The 24,087-nt window shown below is 42.8% G+C and overlaps 1 protein-coding gene and 1 long non-coding RNA gene across 2 annotated transcripts in view; one reads left to right on the top strand and one right to left on the bottom strand.

Annotated features, from left to right (window-relative positions):
- The window catches only part of ksr2 (kinase suppressor of ras 2), a 91,422-nt gene that overhangs the window by 32,606 nt on the left and 34,729 nt on the right, over positions 1 to 24,087 (bottom strand). Inside the window, exons 6-7 of the mRNA XM_047149732.2 lie at positions 12,340 to 12,515; positions 2,370 to 2,439 (exon numbers count right to left, since the gene is read on the bottom strand). Of these exons, the coding sequence (XP_047005688.1) occupies positions 2,370 to 2,439; positions 12,340 to 12,515 (246 nt within the window). The remainder of the gene's footprint in view (positions 1 to 2,369; positions 2,440 to 12,339; positions 12,516 to 24,087) is intronic.
- LOC124626167 (uncharacterized) overlaps positions 16,188 to 24,087 on the top strand; it is a 16,359-nt gene continuing 8,459 nt past the window's right edge. The window contains exons 1-2 of the long non-coding RNA XR_006980838.2: positions 16,188 to 16,486; positions 20,722 to 20,831. This is a non-coding gene — a long non-coding RNA (uncharacterized LOC124626167). The remainder of the gene's footprint in view (positions 16,487 to 20,721; positions 20,832 to 24,087) is intronic.

The raw sequence follows: 24,087 nt of genomic DNA, 5'->3' as shown, positions 1-24,087 counted from the left end.
TTACACCGATCAGCCATAACATTAAAACCACTGACAGGTGACGGGAATAATATTGATAATATTGAGTTACAGTGGCAGCTGTCGAGGGGTGGGATATATTAGTCAGAAAGTATGTAAACAGTCTTGAAGTTCTTGAAGTTGACGTGTTGGAAGCAGGACAAATCGGCAAGCGTAAGGATCTGAGCGACTTTGACAAGGGCCAAATTGCGACGGCTAGACGACTGGGTCGGAGCGTCTCCAAAACGGCAGGTCTTGTGGGGTGTTCCCGGTATATAGTGGTTAGTACCCACCAAAAGTCTTCAAAGGAAGCACAACCGGTGAACCGGTTGTCATGTTTTTGTATGCATTTATACCTACTATCCCTTTTGAACAATTAGCATTGAAGTGACTCCACGTCATATTTTGAATTGCTGGTGGTTTTAAATCAATATTTCATTATCTTTATATTACATATATTTATATTTAATATCTTACTTCAAAGTCTTGTAAATATGTACTTCAGACTGCATTAATAACCACATATAATGTAAATCATGCAACAGTTTACCAGCGTTTTTCTTACAGCAGATATCCCTCATTGTTCTCTTTAGTGCAGAAGTTTCTCTCTTCCCAATCGGTGGCATTTGGGAGAATCGGCTATTGAATCCACACACAGACGCTCGAGGCAGGCAGACAAGCACTCGTCTTAATTGGTCTGACATTTTTAACCATTCACACACACACACACACAGATGCAGTACACATTTATAGTGCACAATTATGGCACAAATTATATATTTCGGCATTAACCGAGTGTGTACGGTTGAACCTACGGTCACAGTCAATTCACAGTTAAGAAAAATGCCTGTCGGTGACTAAAGCAGTGACATCTAGCTAAAGCTCTGCAGACTGAGGTGGGGCAAGCTTCAGTTTGAGCACTAAAGATTAGATAAAGTATGCAAATGAAAGTATTTGAAAGTTCGCCGGTGAGATTAATGCAATATTTAAGATATCTATGATTTACAGGTGTTTCAAAAAACAAGGGGCTTTGTTGTGCTAACCGTAGGTTTATTCTGGCCAATCATGGGCTTCTCCATTTATCTAATACTAAGCTTTATGCGTCTAACCCTGGGCATTGTCTGTATAGCCCTGGGCTTCATCTGTCTGGACATGGTCTTCATCTGTCCAGCCCCGAGTTTCATCTTCCCAGTATATGTATGCCTGGCCCTGAGCTTCCTTTGTCTGGCCCTGGGCTTCCTTTGTCCGGCCATGGGCTTCAACTGCCCAGCCCTGGGCTTTATATGTCTCGCCATGGGCTTCATCTGTCCGGCCATGGGCTTCAACTGCCCAGCCCTGGGCTTTATTTGTCTCGCCATGGGCTTCATCTGTCCGGCCATGGGCTTCAACTGCCCAGCCCTGGGCTTTATATGTCTCGCCATGGGCTTCATCTGTCCGGCCATGGGCTTCAACTGCCCAGCCCTGGGCTTTATATGTCTCGCCATGGGCTTCATCTGTCCGGCCATGGGCTTCAACTGCCCAGCCCTGAGCTTTATATGTCTCGCCATGGGCTTCATCTGTCCGGCCATGGGCCTCAACTGCCTAGCCCTGGGCTTTATATGTCCATGGACTTTGTCTGACCAGTCCTGGGATTCATCTGTGCTTCAGCTGCCTGACCCTCACTTTTTGCAGCCTAGCCCTGGGCTTTGCTTACCCAACCATCCATGCACAACTTTGGACATCACCAACTCAACCAGTGAACATGTCTGCCTATCCCTGGGCTTCCATCTGTTGAACCAAGCATTACTTTTGCCCATGCAAGGACTTCATCTTCCCAACCATGAGATTCATTCCATCAACCTGGGGATTTGTCTACCCAGTTCTGGGCTTCATCATACCAAGCGTGGGCTTCATCTACTCAAACAAGAACTTCATCCACCAAACACTGGGCTTCGTCATCACAACCAGTTGCCTGCCAAAACAAGGGCTCATCCTCCTACCCAGAGGCTTTGCCCTCCATAATAGGGGTTCCACCTGCCAAACCAAGGAGTTAGTTTGCCCAACCCTGGGCTCTGTCCGCCAGACCAGGGGCCTTGTCCACCCAAACATTGAGGTCAGTGATCAACAATCAAGACTTTAGCATCTGGGAGTCACTGGGAAATAGAATAGTGATATCCAATGACTGCTAAACAAGAAATGAGTGGAATTTGATTCAAAGGGCACAATATAGAACAAACACATCAGATGGTCTGTGGGCTGGTCCGAGAAAAATGATCTCCATGAGATATAGTTCAACAGAGTCATCACTCAATGACTAAATAGAATGCTCTAATTGCAGCACTTTATTTTTGACATATTGATCATTTGGGAGGGAGACAGGTGCATGACGTTACCTGTGTTTAATAGAGTTCCCCAAGTCTCTGCGAGGGATCTGAGGGGACCAGCGAGGAACTGACAGGGTGTCTGGGGAGGGAAAACAGAAAGAAAAAGGAAGACAGAGAAACACAAGTAATTCAGCTTTTTAAAAAAAAAAACAATAACAACAACAACAACAAAAAACTACTTTTACTTACAGCCATTCACCTCGAGGGTTAAATGGAGATACACTGTTTAAAATTCAAAACACAAGCCATAAAATGTAGTCTGTACACAAAAATGTCACGTCAAAGGTCAAGTTTTAAGCAAAATTTTCAGTATCAATTAACGCGAACAAGCACTACTTTCAAATCATCATCGACATCATCAACTTTGCGTCGCTAATCGACGCAAAATAAAGCACAAAAATGAATGATCAAAACATTAAATCACAGCTGCCTGAAAAAAATAAATAAATTCAATAACACAGAGAAGAATGAGAGCCTTTTAGAGCCATCAGCATCGTTCCCTCCTGCAGAAATGCTGCATTACATAAACACGCCACAATTAGAGAGAATTATTATAATCTGCTCTGTGCTGTCATCGCTCAAATGGAGGAAACCAAATAATATCTGAATAGAGGCCAGTTAGGCAATAATCATATTTGTGCCCTGCAGCCCTGCTAGTTCAAAAGGACATTCATCCAATAGAAAGACAGTCCCTGGCCAGTTATAGGTCATTTCTTTTTGATTAACAGCCTGAAGACAGTGGAGCGATGACACATGACGTTCATCCGCAAACAAAGTCACTGGAATTTTTTATTTTTTTCAAATACAAAGACAGATATGTTCATTGCAGGAGCTGCATACAGTCTGGATTCAAGTCCAAGACATTTCAGGATAAAAATAACTACAAATCATAAAGTAAAAAACAGGTTAACCCGGTCGGGGTATTTTATTTTTTTTTCTTTATACCTATAGACTTACTGTTCCTAATCCTGAGAACACTGTTTCAGAGGTAAGGGGTGATGTAGTGTAAGAAAAACTTCAATCCTTTCGGTATGTAATGCATCAGAGCTGGCCTTCAGATCTTCATCTCTTAGTATATACTTTATATTCACAAAGCCTCTGTGTTTTTTCCTCCCATGCTTTTTAGCCTCCTGTAATAATGACAGATTTATGACAGTGATTGCTTTTCCCTGTGACTTTGCCGTTCTGCTCCACTGACCCAGGATATGTGGCAAGGACGACAAATTCGGTACATCACAAGCCTGGGTCAGAGGTCACGATTACAAAGAGCTTCCATGGTCAGCTGCTGTCACTGGATATTTTTCTTTCGGGGGGAAAAAAAAAAAAAAACCAAGACATGAGGATGCTGATCCTAGATGCTAGAGAATGAAGAAGCGCTTTTTCAAGAATGAAAATATATGAAAATATGGTTTTCTCAAAATCTGGTGTGTGCACCTCTCCTTCTGACAGTACAGTACACTTTAGATGTGTTTTAGAAGGAGATATGATGTAGGGCTATACTGTATGGCATCATTTCATTTCAGTATTGTTTAAACAGTTTGATTTTACATGTTTAATGGGAAGCCACACCTCCTTTATTGAAACTGACGGACACAAAGGCTATGTCACTTTCATTTGTTACTGACAGGCACATAGGCCACACCTCCTTTAGTGAAACTGGCAGGCACAAAAGCTATATCTTCTTTATTTTTGACAGGCACAAAGGATACCTCTTTCATTGGGAAAGACAGACACACGTCTTTCAATGGGACTGACATGCACATAGACCACACCTCTTTCAATGGGAATCACAGGCACATAGGCCACACCTCTTTCAGTGGGAATTACAGGCACATAGGCCACACCTCTTTCAGTGGGACTGACATGCATATAAGCCACACCTCTTTCAATGGGACCTATAGGCACATAGGCCACACCTCTTTCAATGGGAATCATAGGCACATAGACCACACCTCTTTCAGTGGGACTGACATGCACATAGACCACACCTCTTTCATTAACACTGACACGCAAAAAGGCCACATCTCCTTCAGTGAGACTGACAGGCACAGAAGTCATGCCTCCCTTATTGGGATTGACAGGCTCATAGGCCACATCTCCTTTACTGGAACAGACAGGTTTCAAAACTGCAGAACGAAATGTATTCTCTTTTTTCCAAACAAGCCTAAACTAATCGTTTCAGACACACAGTATGTTAAGGTCTTAAAACTTGTGCAAGTCAAGAACCAACCAGACTGGGTTCCTGCTGTTAGTGAGAAGATACCCTGCTTCACTGTGTCAGAATACCCCGTGCCTCCACTGGCCCTGCTCTGATTCGTCCCTCTCTCTCGCCCTCTCTCTCTCGCCCTCTCTCTCTCTCTCTCGCTCTCTCTCCCTCGCTCTCTCTCCCTCTCTCTCTCTCCCTCTCCCTCTCCCTCGCGCTCTCTCTCTCTCCCTCTCCCTCGCTCTCTCTCTCTCTCCCTCTCTCTCCCTCTCTCTCTCTCTCCCTCTCTCTCTCTCCCTCTCTCTCTCCCTCGCTCTCTCTCCCTCTCTCTCTCTCGCTCTCTCTCCCTCGCTCTCTCTCCCTCTCTCTCTCTCTCCCTCTCCCTCTCCCTCGCGCTCTCTCTCTCGCCCTCTCTCTCGCCCTCTCTCTCTCTCTCTCGCTCTCTCTCCCTCGCTCTCTCTCCCTCTCTCTCTCCCTCTCTCTCTCTCTCCCTCTCTCTCTCCCTCGCGCTCTCTCTCTCTCCCTCTCCCTCGCTCTCTCTCTCTCCCTCTCCCTCGCTCTCTCTCTCTCCCTCTCCCTCGCTCTCTCTCTCTCTCCCTCTCTCTCCCTTGCTCTCTCTCTCTCTCTCTCTCCCTCTCCTTTATGCTCTCTCTCTCTCTCCCCCTCTCTCTCTCTCCTGCTCTCTCACCCTCTCTCTCTCTCTCTCTCCCTCTCATTTTTGGTCATAATGCCTAGACGGCACACGCGTTAACTCTCACACTTTGTTGTTGTTTTTTTTTTCACCATCCTTTTTAAAATGATTTTTATCCTAGGCTATTTTTGAGTTTTGAGACTTTGCGTCTGACTCTGTGTCCGCTGCCGTCGAGCCAGCCGTAACACACTGTTGTTGCTGTGATGCAGCCTGTCAGAGCCCAAACATTCAGAAAACTCATCAAAACGAATAGCCTGGACATGAAATCTGCTAGTCCTGGGTACCCAAGCTACTCCCTTTAGCTAGTGCTAGTGTAACCTGAACTGCTTGGGACTTTTTGTCCCAAAAACGTGAGTTTTTGTAGGATTTTCCGGGACTCTTCGGCGGGTTTGCGGTATGTCATGAAGCAGAGCGGCTGAGAAGCAGTTCAGTGAGAGAATAACATGCTGACTTGGGGAAACAGGAAACATTCAGAGAGAATAAAGCCAGCAGGATTGTTCCTGACCGGACATGAGTCCTTATGGGATTTCCTTATGAATGTAACCGCCTGCGGTTCATCTATTCATTAGCGAATACGCTCATCGCCTCAGTGCGTAATGATTTTCATACCACAGCCCCTTTCCTTTTCTAATATCTGGTTTCCTCACTGCTGGACAGTAATACATCGGGGGAAAAAGTGTTTATAGGAAGAAAGAGAGAGAGAGATGGTACATGTATTTATTCATGATGGGGGGAAAAATCTTAAGATTCAGGGATTTCATGGATCATCAGATGCTCACAGTTCCGGTTCCCCTGAGATCGCTCAAACGGGAGAAGGGTGAGTGTCATGTCGTCATAGGCCAGCGACTCCATTTCCCAGAAGGCAACACCAACTACAAACATAGCCGAAGACGACTACACTTACCCCCCCCCCCCCCCCCCCCCCCACACACACACACACACACACACACACACGAACACGTTCACCTTCCCCGGAGTTGTAATTAGAGACACCTGTTCTCAATCACAAACACACTCTCAAACTCCTTTTACACTGTGTTTGTTTATTCTAGTTCTGATTTTGTTTATATCCTCGACTTTGTATATCCGCCTTCCCTGTTTTGGACAGTTCGCCTGATCGATCGAGCTGATTCCGTTTGCCGGTTACTTTGGATCGTCGTATTTTCTCCTAAACCACCGTACCTGCACTTGCTTCCGTCTGCGCCTCCATTACGTGACAGCGAGAGGCAGAATCCTACTCTTACACACAGCACTATAACGCACATCCTTCACTCGCTTGTTTCTATGACAACCCTGTAGGTGCCGTGTTCCCGGAAAAGTTAAGAGGAGAATAAAATTTGAATTATGTCAGTATGTCGTGACTTTAAGTTACTTATTCCACCCTGCATCGTTCTTCATAAAGGAATTACACCTTCTTCTTGTTTTGCTTTTTCTTTTTTTTTCTTTTTTACATCCATCAGACCCAAAAACAGCATCGAAGTCGATCCTGAAAGAAAGAAAGACGTCGAGGAGGCGTCGAACATGTTATCTATTACTAATACGTTCTGTCTTTTTTTCAAGGACTCGTTACATTCGAATAAAATTTCACAGAAAAACAAGAATGTTTGCCTTTTAAATCACCGATGCTAACGAATCATGCATACTTTAAACAGGGACACAAACTAACATGGTGGAAAGGTCCTAATTTTATTTATTTCATTTTTTTCAAGTTGTCTTTCATAAAAGAAATATTCATCGAGATTCCGTCTGGAAAGAGCCACGTTACGACAGGACAAAAAACTTTCAAAGTCAGGATAATTATAACTGCCAGAGCACATCTTTACGCAGTGATTGCTGGAGAGAGGCAATAAATAATGAATACACCCTGGTTAATATTGCAGTGTTTGTGCTCTGAATAGGACAAACACAATGCTTCATTTGTGTATATAAACTGTTTTTTTTTTCCCACTTATATTCTGCATTCAGCGTAAAAGATAAAGACGAAAGCTTCATTTAGGGTTCAAAACACGCTGCTTTTCCTAATACCTGAGCGCTCGCTTTATTCTCTAATGCTTTTAATGCTGTTAAATTCCGTGTAGTAAGTTAAACGTATCAGAGCCGGCCAGAGTTTACAGCAAATCCTGTAACTGAAGGATGAATGAGGGTTCGGTGTTTGGTTCGAGTGAGGCGACAAAGCACAGTTTAAGCCTTTAAAAGAACCGTTTTATGCTGTAGATATGAGCGTAAAACAGCGCCTCCTTCTCATATGTTGGGTTCAGACAACACGAGCGGTGACTTCTGACTGGATTACCAAGTTAACAGCCGCTTTTACGTGCGAACTAAAAACAATGCGTCGTTCTGTACCGCAGCAGAGGCCTTAAAACGACTGCGCGCGTACACGACGTACGAGAAAAGCAAAGTTTGGAAACGATAGACTTTAGACAGGGCTTTCTGTTAAGTTTTTACTGAAGTTGAAAAGAGTTTTTTTTTTTTTTTAGAGGAAAAGGGACTAAACTGTACCTCGTCACACGGCGCTCAAAGGTAAATTTTTTATAATTTACTATTACTCCAAACACAGCTTGTTTTTTTTTTCTCAGAAGGGACTCTATCCAACCCGTTTGGTTTCTGCTTATCAAAGCAATTTGCTCTTGGTGGATTCCGTTAAATCACAGGTGTCAAACTCGAGGCCTGGGGGCCAAACCGCTGCCTTGTTTCGTTCAGCTCACACGAACTTGCAAATAAAAAAAAGAGGTTGTTTTTAAAGTTCCACTTGCCCCGAGCGGCCGGTACGCTTTGTGAAGTGTGAAAGTTGTTTCCGAGCTCGGGATCAATCAAGAGATTTCATGGGAACGGTAGTCTGGAGTTTGCTTCAAACCGAGCTGTAGCGCAGTCCACGTCAAACGTGGAAGCGATTCACTCCGTCTCAGTAATGTGATTCGTTTGATTCGTGATTCATTTGTCACGTTACTATATATTTCGTCCTCACCGACATGACAGTCTCCTCCGAAAGTACTGGAACGGCATGTTGTTTTTCGCTACACGTAGGGTTTGAGATCGAAAGATGAACATGAGGCGACAGATCCGAATTTTAGCTTTCGAATCCTGATGTTTACACCCAGATTTATGCGATTCATTTGGAGCTGAAGAAAAGCTAAACGATGGAGTTGAAGCCAGAAGAATCCATTTCCACGATGAAAAAAAAAAAAAACCCAAAAACGTTAGGCACATTTCATGTACGTGCGATTATATTACGTTAGGGACGTCTTAGAATTTATCAACCTAGAAAAATACGCCAAATCTATGCTCGACAGGCGTGAGTTTTCACAATTCCTTATGGCAAATGAATCATTTTCCAAGTCTTACTATAGAGATTCTAAGTAACTGGAGACAGAACGATTTTTTTGTACACCACGTAGATTATAAACCATTGAGATCGTTTGAGAACTGTAAACGTTTCATCCAGAAAAAGCGCAGATCCTCTGTTTTTATCAGGCGGTCTTGCCTGGACCAATACGGCGGCGGCGTTGACCTACGATCCAGCAGCCCATGTGGCGTCTATGTACGTCTATGAACACAACAGCTATGAGTCACAGTGGAGTGACGTCAACTCCCCTCTTCGATCGATTGGCTAGAGGAGGAGCTGTAGCGGACCAATGGTGACGCTAAAGCCCGCCCTGATTCGCACGAAACTTGCATGAAATTTGGAAAACCAAGCGGAGAACGTGGAAACAAGTGCGAAAAACCCCCCAGAGTAATATAACCGAGGAAAACATGATCTTGTGTGCGATTCAGAAAACTTTGAATGCACGTTTCAGTTTTGCGCGATACAATTGTAAGTACGTTTTTAAATTTTTGATTCACGCTTTATTATTTTTCGCTCCGTGACCACATTGTTTGCTACTCCGACAAACTAATCATAGTAATCGTTAGCGACTTTCTTGCGGTATGAGACGAATATAACACTTTCCGTAGAACCGGATTTAAAATTCGACTCTAGACTTCGTGTCAGCCTTCAGACGGCTTGCTGTGAGCATCAGTACGGCGTTGACTGACTAATCTGATATCGTCTGAGAGTTGACGCGAGGCCTAATGACACTCCAAAGGCCTGTTTAATACCACAGCATCCCAACCCAAAGCTCCAGGGAGAGACTCTGAGCTCGCCTAATGCCATTACGGATGCTGCTCCATCCCAATGAAATTACTCATCCGCCTCGGAGCCACTCGCTTATCAGAAATTCATCTCAATCACTGCCTTTTGGTAAAAGAGCTCGGGAAAACGCTCTGGTGGAATTCGTCTCGTTTCCGGAAGTCATTAATGTCATTACCAGACTTGATGGATAATAGACTAACGTCAGAACACGTGTACTACCCCCTAACACCCCAAAGGAACGATGCATAATTGGTGCAGAGAGAAGTTCAGGAAAGCACAAAGCAACCTCATCAGACACGCCTATAACTCATTATACGCTTGGTTAAGTCTGATTAGGCTGAAAAAAGACGTCTACAGAACTGGAAACACTTCTGGCTACAAAAGTTTAAGAAACTCTCAATCCAGACAGATTTAGTGTTTTGAAGTACCGTATTTCTGCTCCTCTGGCAGGTACAGTGATGCAGTGTACGCCATCATTTTTGCATTGGCTTAATATTATTGTACCGGTGCCAGAACTGGCGGCAGCCCAGTTTAGTGATTTTCCTGATCACAGACACATGAGTCAAATCACCATTTAATTACCAGATTTAACAAATGGTAAATGGTAAATGGCGCACTTATATAGCGCTTTTATCCAAAGCGCTTTACACTGTGTTTCATTCACCCATTCACACACACACTCACATACCAATGGTAGAGGAGCTGCCATTCAAGGAGCTAACGTGCCATCGGGAGTTCAGTGTCTTGCCCAAGGAGACTTCGGCACGTGGAGTCACGTGGGCCGGGAATCGAATTAATCCCATGCTGCAATTATTCCTGTCTTCTGGGTCGAGGAGAATCGGACATTCAAACCCACCCGTCTGTTCATCCATCCGTTTTCTGTACCACTTATCCTACACAAGGTCACGGAGAGGCAGGAGTCTATCTCAGGGAACTCGGAGCAGGAGGCGATGGATCACCCCGGATGGTTCACACACGTTCACACACTACGGACAATTTCGGAAACGCCAATCAGACTACAACGCGTGTCTTTTGGACTGGGGGAGGAAACCGGAGCGCCCGAAGGAAACCCTCGAAGCACTGGGGAACTTGCATACAAACTCTACGCACACGGGGCGGAGGCGGGATTCGAAGCCCTAACAGCGGAGGTGCGAGGCAAACGTTCTAACAACCAAACCAGGACTTTAAACTTTAAACCAGATTGTGGAAATTAGAAAGGAATGTCCATGGAAAAAGATCTGACAAAATATTTGGAAAGAGCATTGTTCAAAATTTTTGTCAGGAGGATATTTGCTCCAGAGTCTCAGGTTTCGCTTTTTCGCTAATGGTTGCTATGGCGATGTGAATAACAGTGATGTGAATTAGTTGACAGCCGTGCGAGTAAAAACAGCTGGTCAGTCTTGAAATCTCGATCTTCAACCGTTATGGACACGTCACGACCACATCACAAAGTAGCGTGTCACTCTTTCCTCTGTTGTGTCGCAGTTCCCATGACAACAAACACCCTGTGCTTGTCTCTCCACCCCTTTCCTGTCACTCATGTCTGTTTACATCCTGTCGGGTCGATATCTCCTTGCGAAGTCTTACCAAGCAATGAATTACTTTTAGTCCGGGCCTCGTTCCAGAGTTCTATGTTTGTAGTACTTCCTGTTATTGACTCTCAATTCCACCGGTTCTGTTTTACGGATTGCTCTATGTTAGGCACGCATGCCTGCTTTCTGACCTTTGCTACGGATTATGTTTCTTTGATCTGCCACAATAAAAGCACTACCGAGTTTACCCACTTGTGTCCTGCCGCACTTTTTACATCTCCTAGACACTAGCTCCAACAAGACACCAGACCACACGGCCTCTGTTCTATCATCTGAACTGAAATACCACCGAGTAAGAGAAGTCCTTGAGTTAAAGTGCTGAAATACGTCTGGAAATGGTACTAGCTGTGGCAGCGAAATTTCTGATAACTTGATGAATTTAACAACAACAAAAAAAGTCATATTAAAGTCATATAGCAGTGTTTTTTGCGTCACCATATTTGTTGAAAATCAATGGGCATCAGATATAATTTGTGTGTGTGTGTGTGTGTGTGTGTTTGTGCCTCACAGACTTGCAATGACGCTGATCAAACACATCTGGCCACACGCACCGAAACTTCAGCTATTTGGATTCAGATGATCTACTCAAGGGCCAAAGATACACCGAGACGCAATCAGTCAAATCTCTGCGAGCGGGAATCCATCTGCAGGACAGCATGAGTCCAGCAGTCCACTCACACCCCCTCCCCCGCCCCCTTCCTGCTGAAACCCCCCCGCCCCCCACCCGCCACCGCCTCGTTATTACTCCAACAGCTCGTCCCGAGGGGGCCGTTCGCGCCGCGGCATCGGCTCGGACGATATGCGCTTACACGCTGAAGCTAGGCGTTATGGGTCACAGGACGTGACTTGTCATTTGGAATCCTACATGAGAACCTTGTGCCATGGCTAAATAAGAAGTATTGGTAGGACTTCCTGTCAAATAAGAAGCAAATGGTAAGACTTCCTGTCCAAAATCTATTTATAACATGCTATTTAGCATATATTATACCTTAAATGTTCTCATGACATGTATGACATGTACATATCGACCTTATGAAGTCATTCTGTACTATCTATTCAAGTTGGCATGTAACCATAACTATTTAAAAACACTTACAGGCTTATATGGCGTACTAGAAGGTATGACCGATACAATACGCGGTTATAAATGTATTGTTAACGGGCCAAAAATGTAAGCACTGACTAGAACATGAAGGATAACATGGTATATTCTTCATCATATCTACTGACTTTCACCATTTCTTTTACCTCAGCAGGTTCCTTCTTCTAACCAAACACGTTTTCTTGCTAAGCCCTTGTGTTCTGAGATTCAGCATGCTACACAGATGTGGGTGGTGTGTAATGGCCGAGTTGCCGGTACATACTGGCGGAGGGCGTCTCTGCATGCACGGGTGGCGTAGAGGGCACAAGGCTTGGGAAGAAAAACGAGCGGAGCGAGTGGTCCGAGTGGAGAGGAGATCGCTGAGTCGGCAGGTTCTCACAACTCCCTGCTACGCTGCTGTGGATCTTCAGGTTCAGAGGCTTGGCCTTCTTCTTGGCTCTGTGTTGAAAGAGAAACAGAAGAACGAGTAAGAAGGATAAATCAATAACGGATGGACCGTTGTGTCGAGAAGATATCAACTCTTAACTTTTAGCTGGCGAACACATGACTGGACTGGTTGTGAGATTTTAAAGCTTGACGAGAACCGTACTAGTGACACGATCGTATCTGGTGTTATTTAACACACGTATTTTTGTTCATTTGGAGACTTTTGTGGACACCGAACAGCGTCGCTTCTCCTACTTTCCATTCGTGAGAAGTTTACCGGCGTGGTCAGCACAAAAGTTCACTAACGGTTCAAAAAGTATTGGTGATATTTTGACATTTTCTGTAAGGAGGCTCGTACGCAAGGTCTGTGGAAGGAGTCTCCAGTATCGGTGCTTTGTAAGAGTCCACGGTAAAGCTGTAACATTTTTTTAGGACGGACGAGTTATCCGGTTTCTTCGACAGACGGCACGTTTGTCTTACTAACGTCGAGAGAGAGTAATAAAGAGAGACGTGACCTGGACGTTCCACGACATTAAACATAAATACCGTAGAAATACGCGTATTTGAATCAGACTCGAGCGCCTGAACGTCGCACTTGCCCTACCTTCAGCATGTCCTCGCACATCTTCAACCTCGACAGCTTCCTCTTTAGAAAGTCTGCTTAAATAACACACCTGGTGACTAGACAAGGTCATTCTGCGCCAAAGTATCACATGGCCTGAGCACAAGTGCACCATATAGACAAATTTATAATGGGGTCTCGGACTTTTCACACCTCATGTGACACTCTAACCAGCCGTTCTGAAGTGTGGGTCAAGAGCCATTCGTACACTAGGGCAGATGTAGCCTGGCGCACACACACACACACACACACGCACGCACGCACACACAAACACACGCATCACCCTGTTAATAAGCTGTGTAGCTCACAGCCTCTCAGCAAGAAGCTCATTTAGATGCGATTGTGTGTTGATGCCTCAGGGATCCTATTCAGCCAAGCGAGTCCCACGATCAGCCATTTTAAGCGTCCCGAACGTATAGGGGAAAGAGAAACGAGCTACAGGTTCTCCGCATTTCCCCGCAATGTCTTTATCGGCGATTTCGATAAAGCTAAGCCACATTCTGCAATTCAAATCCAATTAGATCCATTCATCTTCCTGAGAATAAACAGACCGCGAGGACTCAAGGCACACCCCTGCTGATCTCCTACTCATGCGCTTTCCTTTCCTTTCTTTTCTTTTCTTTCACTCGGTCTCCGTCAAACGCTCACCCACACGCTCTCGCTCGTACACACACTCGCACCGGTACGCACGAATACGCACACAGAGCGCACGTGCTTTCTGAAACGGTCCTCGACGAGAGGAACGCGTTCCGAGGAAGAACGGACGAGCGTTCCGTTTGGCGACGTGGTGTTATAACGTTGTCGTATTCGATTATAGGTTCTCGTTTTATTTGAATATCGTCAGCACTGAGACTCGGCACTCGGCGGTGCTCTTTACGTGCACGTTTACGAGAACCAGGAAGTAGACCGAACAAAACAGGACTCGGAAAATAAGGTTTAGACACGGCCGGGGGTGTCGGCTGGACTGCTAATCATCCGGGGCTGAGCCAAGATTCTTCTCCGTCTAATTAATAAATAAATAAATAAATAAGTAGGTTTAAAGACGTACTTGTAAATAAACTGTTTCCGTGCATTTTACTAATTGTTTAAAAAAACAAAAAAAACAAAACGTGAACGTTGGATAAAAAGCTGGATTGATCATGAACCTCGGGTGTTCCGGGTCCTCCCGTGAACCACAGCTGGAACCACAGCTGGATCTATAAAGCTGCACAAACACCTCTTAAGTGTGAGTAATGCACAGGTTTAAGTGAATACTCCGTTCAGTTTTAAACAGGAACGTCGGTGGTACCCCAGCAACCTATCAAACACCTTCTGTTCTCGCCGAAGGTACATGTTGTTTACGTCTCGGATGTTTTGTTCCTTTTTTTTTTTCTTTTTGCGATAGCGCGTACGTGACGGAGAGAGAGAGGCTTCTGTCACTGGGGAGGATGATAAACACTTCTCTTGGTGCGCAGAATACATTAGAGCGTAACACGGCGCATACTGACAGCAGATAAAGCAGAGGGTAAAGTGGCGTGTGTGTGTGTGTGTGTGTGTGTGCGGTACTGAAGCTTTTAGAAAACACATTGTGCCTTGAAAGACATGCTGTCAATGTAAAACTTGTTTATTTCTCATTCTTTCCTTCTCTTTTTCTTTCTCTTACTTCCTGCCCGTGTGTGTGTGTGTGTGTGTGTGTGTGTGTGTGCGTTTCGAGCCAAAGTGTCCATAAATCATCCTCACTGTCCATGTCAGAAATGTTGGAAGATAGCAATAACAATAAACGGCATGAATTAATCACTCTGCTATGATGGAGAGCGGAGAGATCAACGATCCCAACGCCGAGGCTTCATCGAGAGCCGTTTTTTAGCATTTATTTTTATTTTAGACCGAGTGAATAAATAACACATCTTTTTTTTTTTTTTTAATGTGAAAGAAAAATCATCTAAGTATTCGATTACATGACACGCTTTTATCCGGAGCCTTGTTTTTTTTTTTTTTTTTTTTTTTTTTTTTTTTTTTTTTTTTTTTTTTAGATGCGTCGTTTTGTCCTCCGCTACTTTAATTCCTTGAATTGTAAGAAAGAAATTGTACTCCATTCAAAATGTTATATAATCCTTAAAATGACCATAAATACCCACTTCTTTATTCAAGGAAATATTTTATTCAAATATTCATCAAATGAAACATTTCCTTCAAATATTACGTCAGCAAGTAAAAACGTTTTTATGTTTAAAAAAAAAAAGAATTAAATAAATAAAAAGAAAAAAATATATATATACCCATATTACTGTGGTGCACGTAAGGCTTACTTTAAAAGCGCTCTTTGCTTTTGCTTCCTTTTTCCTTTAAACAGCTTTCGAGCGACGATAAAATAAAACGTCGGTGATTTGTAAAGATTTCTAAAGCGTCCATGCTGGAAATGTTTGAAAGGCTTTTGCGGATTAAAATCTTCTTCTCTCCAGCATTTAAAAATAATTATTTATTTTTTTTAAACATAAGAAAGGTCTGTATGAAAAGATATTAAAGACCCATGTTAAGTGATGAAAATGGGAATCTTAGACGTTCAAATCTTTATTTTCTTTCGTCTTTAAATGTTTATTTATTATTGTTTTATTTATTGAATTGAATGTGTTTTGCCAATCTCGAAAGGCTACAGCAGAGCGCACACACACACACACACACACACACACACACACATAAAACCGGGTCAAAGAGTTCATGTGTTCCGGTGAGCCTTTAGAAGACGCCTCGAGTGTTAAAGAGTGTTGGAGAAGAGGTTTCTCGTGACTGAACCTCGGTCGTTTAATCGTAATCGAAGTAATTATTTAACGATTTAATTAGACTGAATTATTTCTGTCTCTGTGTTTATTTTTCCCGATGCTCAGAATGGACCTATTTGTCCATAAATCATCCCCCGAGAACTGCGTTAGGAACGCTGTCAAACATAACAGCGGCGACGACAGAGCCGCCAAAAATACACAAGCCTGAGATTTTTACGGCGAAATAATAAAGACGTGTCTCTGCTCATGACTACATGAAATCGTGTCGAAACAAGCGGGGATGACATCACGCATCAGGTTTCTGTCAGGAGAAAATGAGCTTTCCTTTTCTGCCGAAAGGAATTTGGGGGAAAATCTTTGCTTTTCCTTCACAAGAAACAAGTTTTAAGAATTCAATCAATACAGACAAATTTGACCATTTTATTTTCATTTGACATGTTTTACATTTTACAACCAACAGACTCGGCTTCTCAACAGCTCCCGCTTCTCCCTGAATAACTTTCTTCTTCATGCTTTTTCGAGTTTGTTTGTTTGTTTGTTTGTTTGTTTGTTTGAGTTGGAAAGCAAACCTGAGTGTACCAGAAAGCAGGTTTACTCTGTGGGTGAGTTCATTTTTGAACTTTATTGACCTTTTCATTTTGTTTGATTGGTTAAAGCTATTATTAGTAGTAGTAGCAGTATATAATTTACCCAAAACAACTTTATTATTATGTGTAATATTTTAATTTATATCGTTTTTATATTGTTTTCATCCTCTTCTTCTTCTTATAATTATTATTATATAATGTACTCAAATTTTTATTTATTTAGTTTTACTATTAATACTATTATTAGTAGTAGTAGTAGTAGTAGTAGTAGTAGTGGTAGTATATAATTTAACTAAACAACTTTATTATTATTATTTTTATTTATATTGTTTTCATCCTCTTCTTCTTCTTATAATTATTATTATATAATTTACTCAAATTTTTATTTATTTAGTTTTACTATTAATATTATTATTATTATTATTATTAGTAGTAGTAGTAGTAGTAGTAGTAGTAGTGGTAGTATATAATTTAACCAAACAACTTTATTATTATTATTATTTTTATTTATATTGTTTTCATCATCTTCTTCTTATAATTACTGTTATATAATCTACTCAAATTCATATGAATTTTTAATAATATATTAATAAAATTATTTTTATTCTAATATTACTTTTAAAAATATATTAATAAGTACTAAATATTAATACTAATAAACTTATATTATTGATACGAGTACTATTATTATTACTGTAATCATTATTAGTTGTAGTGGTAGTAGTATATCATTTACCCAAACTAATTATTATATAATTAAAGCAAATTTTTAAAAAGTCTTTCTATTCTTATAGTTTTATTTCTGTTGTGTGTTTTACTCTTTTTATTATTATTATTATTATTATTATATAATTTGATTTCCTTTTTATCAAAAGACTCAAACAAAAGAAAGAGTTACACTGCTCGTGTAATGTATTACTGTTTGCGTTACAGAATTATTAACGTTACTGTAAAACTAGCCGCTAAAAGAAGTTCACCTGAAGCAGCAAAAAATCTTCCCTAGCTCGCCTGGATCTTTTTTATCTATTTTTTATTCATTTTTTTCAATCATTTTCCATGCCGGGTTTGGTTTTAGGTTAAGACGACCTGTTACGGATGTCCCAGCGACACGGGGCTGAAAAAAAATCACAAAATCTTAGGGGACGTGTCACTCTGAGTCATCACCTGACACGACTGTCAGCAATAAAGTGCGTAAATCTACAGTCGGGGCTAAAAGCAAATCAGCCCCCGCCTCTACTTTTTACCATTTGGGGTATTTTTCTTACAGACATTTCACTCGATTTAAGAATATAGTACATTGCGCCATCCCTGTCAACAAACGTTACAGTATGGATGTTGTGAATATTATGTACAGTAAGTAAGTAGGTCATTTTTGTCTCCGCTCAGAACTCTAGATCACTGGATTAGCATTTGGTGTGGTCTTAAAAAACAGCACCGACAGTACTGAGGCTAACAGCTCAGATGTCACAGTGAGCTTTCACGCCAAACATCCCATTAAGTCACAAACAGATCGCAGGCACACACACACACACACGAGGTAAAAGCTCTCCAGATACTCGTTGTGCTTGCACGGGCGATTGTGTCCGGTCTCTCCTCGCGGCTTCTGTCAGCCTCAGCCGTAATAAATCAGTTACACACAGCCGGCCCTGTCACTTTTAAACACTCATATAAATTCATCATCACGCTGCCAATCTGAGAGGCGCGGCTTACTGAGAGGAGAGCCGGGGGCCGAGGACCACTCATCATAGTGGACAGAGACGGGAGAAGGGACTTGCACTGGGCTAGAGAGAGAGAAAGAGGGACATAGAGAGAGAGTGTATGTGTATGTGTGTGTGTGCACTGACATTCCTTTCATCCCGCCAGTCATTAATGGAGGGAGAAGAAGGTCTGATTAACACACACACACACACACACACACACACACACACACACACACACAAACACTAAATGTCCCTAAACGTAGACTCCCAGAGAAATATCAGCATTCACACACACCACACACTATTATACCAATGTCTGTGGTGTGCATTTACAGGAAAATAATCAACGCCCGACGTGAATTGGACTTCCTGATACAACCCCAAAGTGGATTCGTTTTTAGGAATTAAAGAGCAACACGTCATACTTTTTACTTCTTATCCATTTACAGTTACATTTAACTTCACCATCTCTATGATTCAAAAAAAAAAAAAAAAAAAATCTTTATTTTTGTTTGGATTGGATGTTCAGATTTTCACATAAAAAAAAAAAAACAACAACTTTCATTTATGAGAAATTATTATCTCATGGAATTATTTATAAAATGCTATTAACCTGTAAGTCTTTCTTTCTTTCTTTCTTTTTTCAAAGTCGAACCTGTTCAGAATACGAGGAAAAACCCTGATGTGAAAACCAACAGAAAACCAACAGCATCCCAGGAAACTGTTACATTTATCAAACTGAGAGGGCTCAAACTATAAACACACACACACACACACACACACACACACACACACACACAGCCTGCATGAAACTGACACTTTGTAGTCAGTGTTTTTAACGTTTTTTTCACGCATTTGTTCGGTAAAAATCACTAGTTTGGGTGAAAATGAAATTTTATTCATCGCTTTTGTGCCATTTTATTTCCTCAACCTGTAGAAAGGACGCATAAACCAACCAGAGTGTTGGGAATTGGTGGAACTCTTACTGGCATCCAAGTTTCATTTCTCTACAAATCTGCAAACGGACAATTTGGAAACGCCAATCTGCCTACAACGCATGTCTTTAGACTGTGAGAGGAAACCCGGAGGAAATGCACACGCACACAGAGTGAAAGTGGGATACGAACCCTCAACCCCAACACTACCCCTAACCCCAACCCTAACCCCAACCCTAAACCCAACCCTAACAGTAATCCCAACCCTAACCCCAACCCTAAACCCAACCCCAACCCTAACCCCATCCCTGAACCCAACCCCAACCCTAACCCCAACCCTAACTCCAACCCTAACCCCATCCCTAACCCCAACCCTAACCCCAACTCCAACCCTAACCCCATCCCTAACCCCAACCCTAACCCCATCCCTAACCCCAACCCTAACCCTAACTCCAACCCTAACCCCAAACCTAACCCCAACCCTAACTCCAACCCTAACCCCAAACCTAACCCCAACACTACCCCTAACTCCAACCCTAACCCTAACAATAACCCCAACCCTAACTCCATCCCTAAACCCAACCCCAACCCTAACCCCATCCCTAACCCCAAACCTAACCCTAACTCCAACCGTAACCCCATCCCTAAACCCAACCCTAACCCTAAACCCATCCCTAACCCCAACCCTAACCCTAACTCCAACCCTAACCCCATCCCTAAACCCAACCCCAACCCTAACCCCATCCCTAACCTCAACCCTAACCCTAACTCCAACCCTAACCCCATCCCTAACCCCAACCCTAACCCTAACTCCAACCCTAACCCCATCCCTAACCCCAACCCTAACCCTAACCCCATCCCTAACCCCATCCCTAACCCTAACCCCAACCCTAACCCTAACCCCATCCCTAACCCCATCCCTAACCCTAACTCCAACCCCATCCCTAACCCCAACCCTAACCCTAACCCCATCCCTAACCTCATCCCTAACCCCAACAGTAACCCTAAACCCAACCGCAACCCCAACAAACTCTTAGTACTACTACTACAGTATTGACAAGCAAAGCACATTTCTCCATTCTTTCAGATCTATGACGCAAATGAAAGGAATGTTTTACAAAAGAAAATATCAAAATCAATCATTACAAAGACATCTAACACATCATCTTCAAATGGTGTCTAAGATTTATACGTCAAAACAAGTTCCTGCATTACCCATAATGCCGTTCGACTCGCTCCTGATGCTAGTGCTGCAGTGCGATTTACCTCTTGCGTCATCTCTACCTACAGAGACCGAAGCAATGGCACTTTAGCCCTTTCATTTCGTCCAGATCTTTCGCATCCTGATCTCACCTGCACGCTCTGCGCAAACAGATAAGCTTCCAAAGCTTCCGTCGTCATCACACGTCCCCTCATACTGTAGACTGCTAACTAGCCGAGCCAAGACTCAGCCCGAATGTGTCGTATCGCTACTTCTGTGTTGGATTTCTCCAACATTAATATGACGTTCAAATTTCACACCTCGACGTCGCAAATATTTTAATAGGAATATTTAGTGCATTTCAGGATGGAGTTTAACTTCAAGTCCAACTAAACGTGTCTCTATTTTATCCAGGGAATGGTGCATTCGAGTCAAGGTCAAAACTTTCCAACCTTCAACTTGGAAAAACAACCCAGAGTTCAGCAAGTGACGTCCAACCATCATGGCGGCTCGCTGCATCGACGGTAAATAAAGTAGCACGTCTTACCTTTACAATGAGTTATGCTGTACAGTATATACAAGTGCTTTAGGTTGACCGTACGTCCTCTTTTTCCCGGACGTGTGCTCTTTTTCAAATCCCCGTCGGGATTTCTACATTTGAAAATGTCCAAGTTTCGGCTTTAGTTTCATTATGATGTGCTTATGGTCTAATACTGCATCATGTGCGCGCATGTCTACGTTGCTTTAGCCTGTCTCTGTAATTCCCGCCTTCTCGCACACCAACTGGTCGATTATAAAAGGCTTGCAGCAACCATTTTTATTGTAACTATTGTTATTGTAACAGTTGCTTGACAATCGCAGAAAATGACAGCTGTCCTGAGCCGAAACAACGCCCACGTCCATATAAGGTCATTTTTAAATTCTATGCTATCGCACTGCTTCGTATTACACGCCCATTCTAATGTATAAATGATGGCAGGTAGGTTCACTCGTGGCATCTGATATTTTATTTTATTCCATGGACATTCAAAAGAATGTGGGGAAAAATGTAAAACATGGGCAGAATGAAAGCTGTTTTATATATATATATATATATATATATATACATAGTAACACTGATAATGTTTTTAATGCTATTAAGAACTCGAGGAAGAGTATAAGTATGTCCAATAATGTCCATTTATGTCAAGTAAACGTAACGACGTAAACACAGCACGTTGCTACCCACCTCTGTAAAAATAAATAAATAAATAAAAAATCAGATTGTAAAAGATTTCACGATGTGGAAGTTTATGAAGTGTTTTGTAGCGGCCTCGCTAGATTGAAATACAAATCAAACGTCCAGTCCTATCGGAACGCATCATCTCCATCTCAATCTTTTAAAAGCCCGAATAACCGGAAATTCAAAACACCTTTTAAACGACTGCACTTCCACTGAAATAATATTCAAACGTTCTTCCCACTATTATTCTTCCGAGTAATAAAAGCACACGAGCGGTAATCTCATACCGCGGCGTTCTCATATCTGTTGGTTCACACAACTCTGCGTTCGCTCTTATTGCCGCGCTAACTTCCAGCACAAACTCATTAAAAGTCGACTCGAAACCGAGGGCCATGATCGAACACCTCCTCAAAAGTAATCTGGCACTCAGTCACAACACAGGCACCAATTATCTCCTCATTTCCTGCGAGGCGACGCAGATCCGAACCCAGACTCAGGGGGACTGATCGCACTCCTGAGACGCGAAAGCGGGGGTGGGGTGGGGGGGGGGGTTTGGCTGATGAACTCAAATCACGCAGTTCCTGCACGTCTCGTGACTGGAAATCGATGGAAGGTTTATCGTGAAAATTTCACGCGGAACCAAGGAGAGCGATAACTTCCAGGATTACTAACTGGAATTTCGTTAAACTTGACTTTTACACGGCGAGATAATCAAAACAAAGAATTGTAGAAAAATCCGAACGTAAGTTCGCATTTACGTTCTCTTATATCTCATATCGTATTGTGGTTTTTTTCTGAACGCGGACGCGGGCGATCGAGCATGGACGGGCGCGTCGTTTCGTTTCTCAAGGTTTTGTCCAATACCGTGCGTTAACTGGCATGTGGTTCGGAAAAAAATGGCTACTTTTACGCTACGGGTGCAACCAGATACATGAGTACATTTACATGTTAATATATTCTCAATGAATACAAATCCAGATGTGAATAGGAAGCCCAGTGGATGAGAGGTATATTCCTGGCCTTCATCGTCCACGCGTGATGCATGTCCGCTGGCCGTGAATGAGTTCTGTGCTGTTTGGTATCATTTGTATGAGCGGTCTCAGGGCTGCTCGAGCCTCTGTGCCACAGTGTGCTCTGTTTGTGCAAATAAGATTTCAGCTTAACATTTCCTTTTTAAAGCTGTCACTTTCCCACAGAGCAGCCACTCCATACAGCCCACACAGAGTAGGCACTGTGCACAGGGCTCTACATCTCTGTTTGGGTCTCCAACGTTTCGTTTTTTTGTTTTTTTTTAAAAAATGGTACAGTATCTGGTACGCTCGCTGTGCATGTTTTCATCATTCTTCCTAATTACTAAATGAAAACCTTACTGGAAAATCATACAAGCGCTATAATTCATTTGTTGTTGTATAATGGGAAAAAGAAAAAGAAAACACTTTCCGGTTTAGGCCATGCCCGTTTCAGGTTTAACTCCAGATACATCGGATGGATGTTTAGAGCACTGACCAGGTACTGTAAAACGTGGGGAGGTGAAGTGGCAGGACGCAAGCAGGCAGCGAAAACCGAAAACACAGAACTAGGAAAAAGCAGGGGAACGACCGCTCAGAACTTAGTAACACACAGAGGCACGACTAGACAAACGGCGCGTTCAGGTCATGTGGGAAAGACCGTGTTTACCAGTTGAGCGCCGCCACAAATTCGTAATTACGAGTGGGAAATTCAGGGTTTTCTTTAAGCTCAGAGTTTGGGGGAGGGGATATGGGAGCTGGGGGGGGGGTGCCAGTAAGAAAACATGGTGGACTCAATGGATGCAAATCAAATAGGTTGAAAATCTAATCGCTTGCTCAAACAAACTGCACCAAAGAGCAAAATGCACTAGGGTTTGGTTCAAAGCTCCCTTAAAGCATGTGTAACTACTACAGATCTGTAACTACAGCAAAACTAACATGAACTGGGGGAGTGGTGGCTTGACGGTTAAGGCTCTGGGTTACTGATCGGAAGATTCGGGGTTCAAGCGCCAAGCTGCCACCGTTGGGCCCTTGAGAACGTCCCTTAACCCTCTCTGCTCCAGGGGGCGCTGTATCATGGCTGACCCTGCGCTCCGACCCCAACTTCCTGACATGCTGGGATATACGAAAAAAAATACTTTCACTGTGCTGTAATGTATATATGACCAATAAAGACTCGTTATCACGAACCGTACAGGGTTGTAGACTGAGAAAATCTGGTCTCGTCAAAACATCTTGGGTTTTAAGAGGTCACGTGTCTATCCCCTGCATCAGCTCTAGCGCAGTTGGACTTTCTCATCCGAGCAGAAAAAGAAGTCACTCGCTTTTTTTTTTTTTTTCGTCTTGAAAGCAAATTATAATCACTAATTATTAATTAACCTTTTGTGTTAAACGAAAGATACATCTGGACGTATTTTCGTTCGACGCTGCTGTCACGTGCACCTTTGCCTGCTCCATACAGAAGTACTCGAAGGTTAAAGTTGTGCCTGTTCAAAACGCCTGCCTTATTTCATTTCTCAAGGTTTCTGGGATAAAAAAGCTCATTAAATG

This window comes from Ictalurus punctatus, chromosome 22, assembly GCF_001660625.3.
Source record: "Ictalurus punctatus breed USDA103 chromosome 22, Coco_2.0, whole genome shotgun sequence".
Classification (NCBI taxonomy): domain Eukaryota; kingdom Metazoa; phylum Chordata; class Actinopteri; order Siluriformes; family Ictaluridae; genus Ictalurus; species Ictalurus punctatus.
This window is presented reverse-complemented; position numbering and strand designations above follow the sequence as displayed.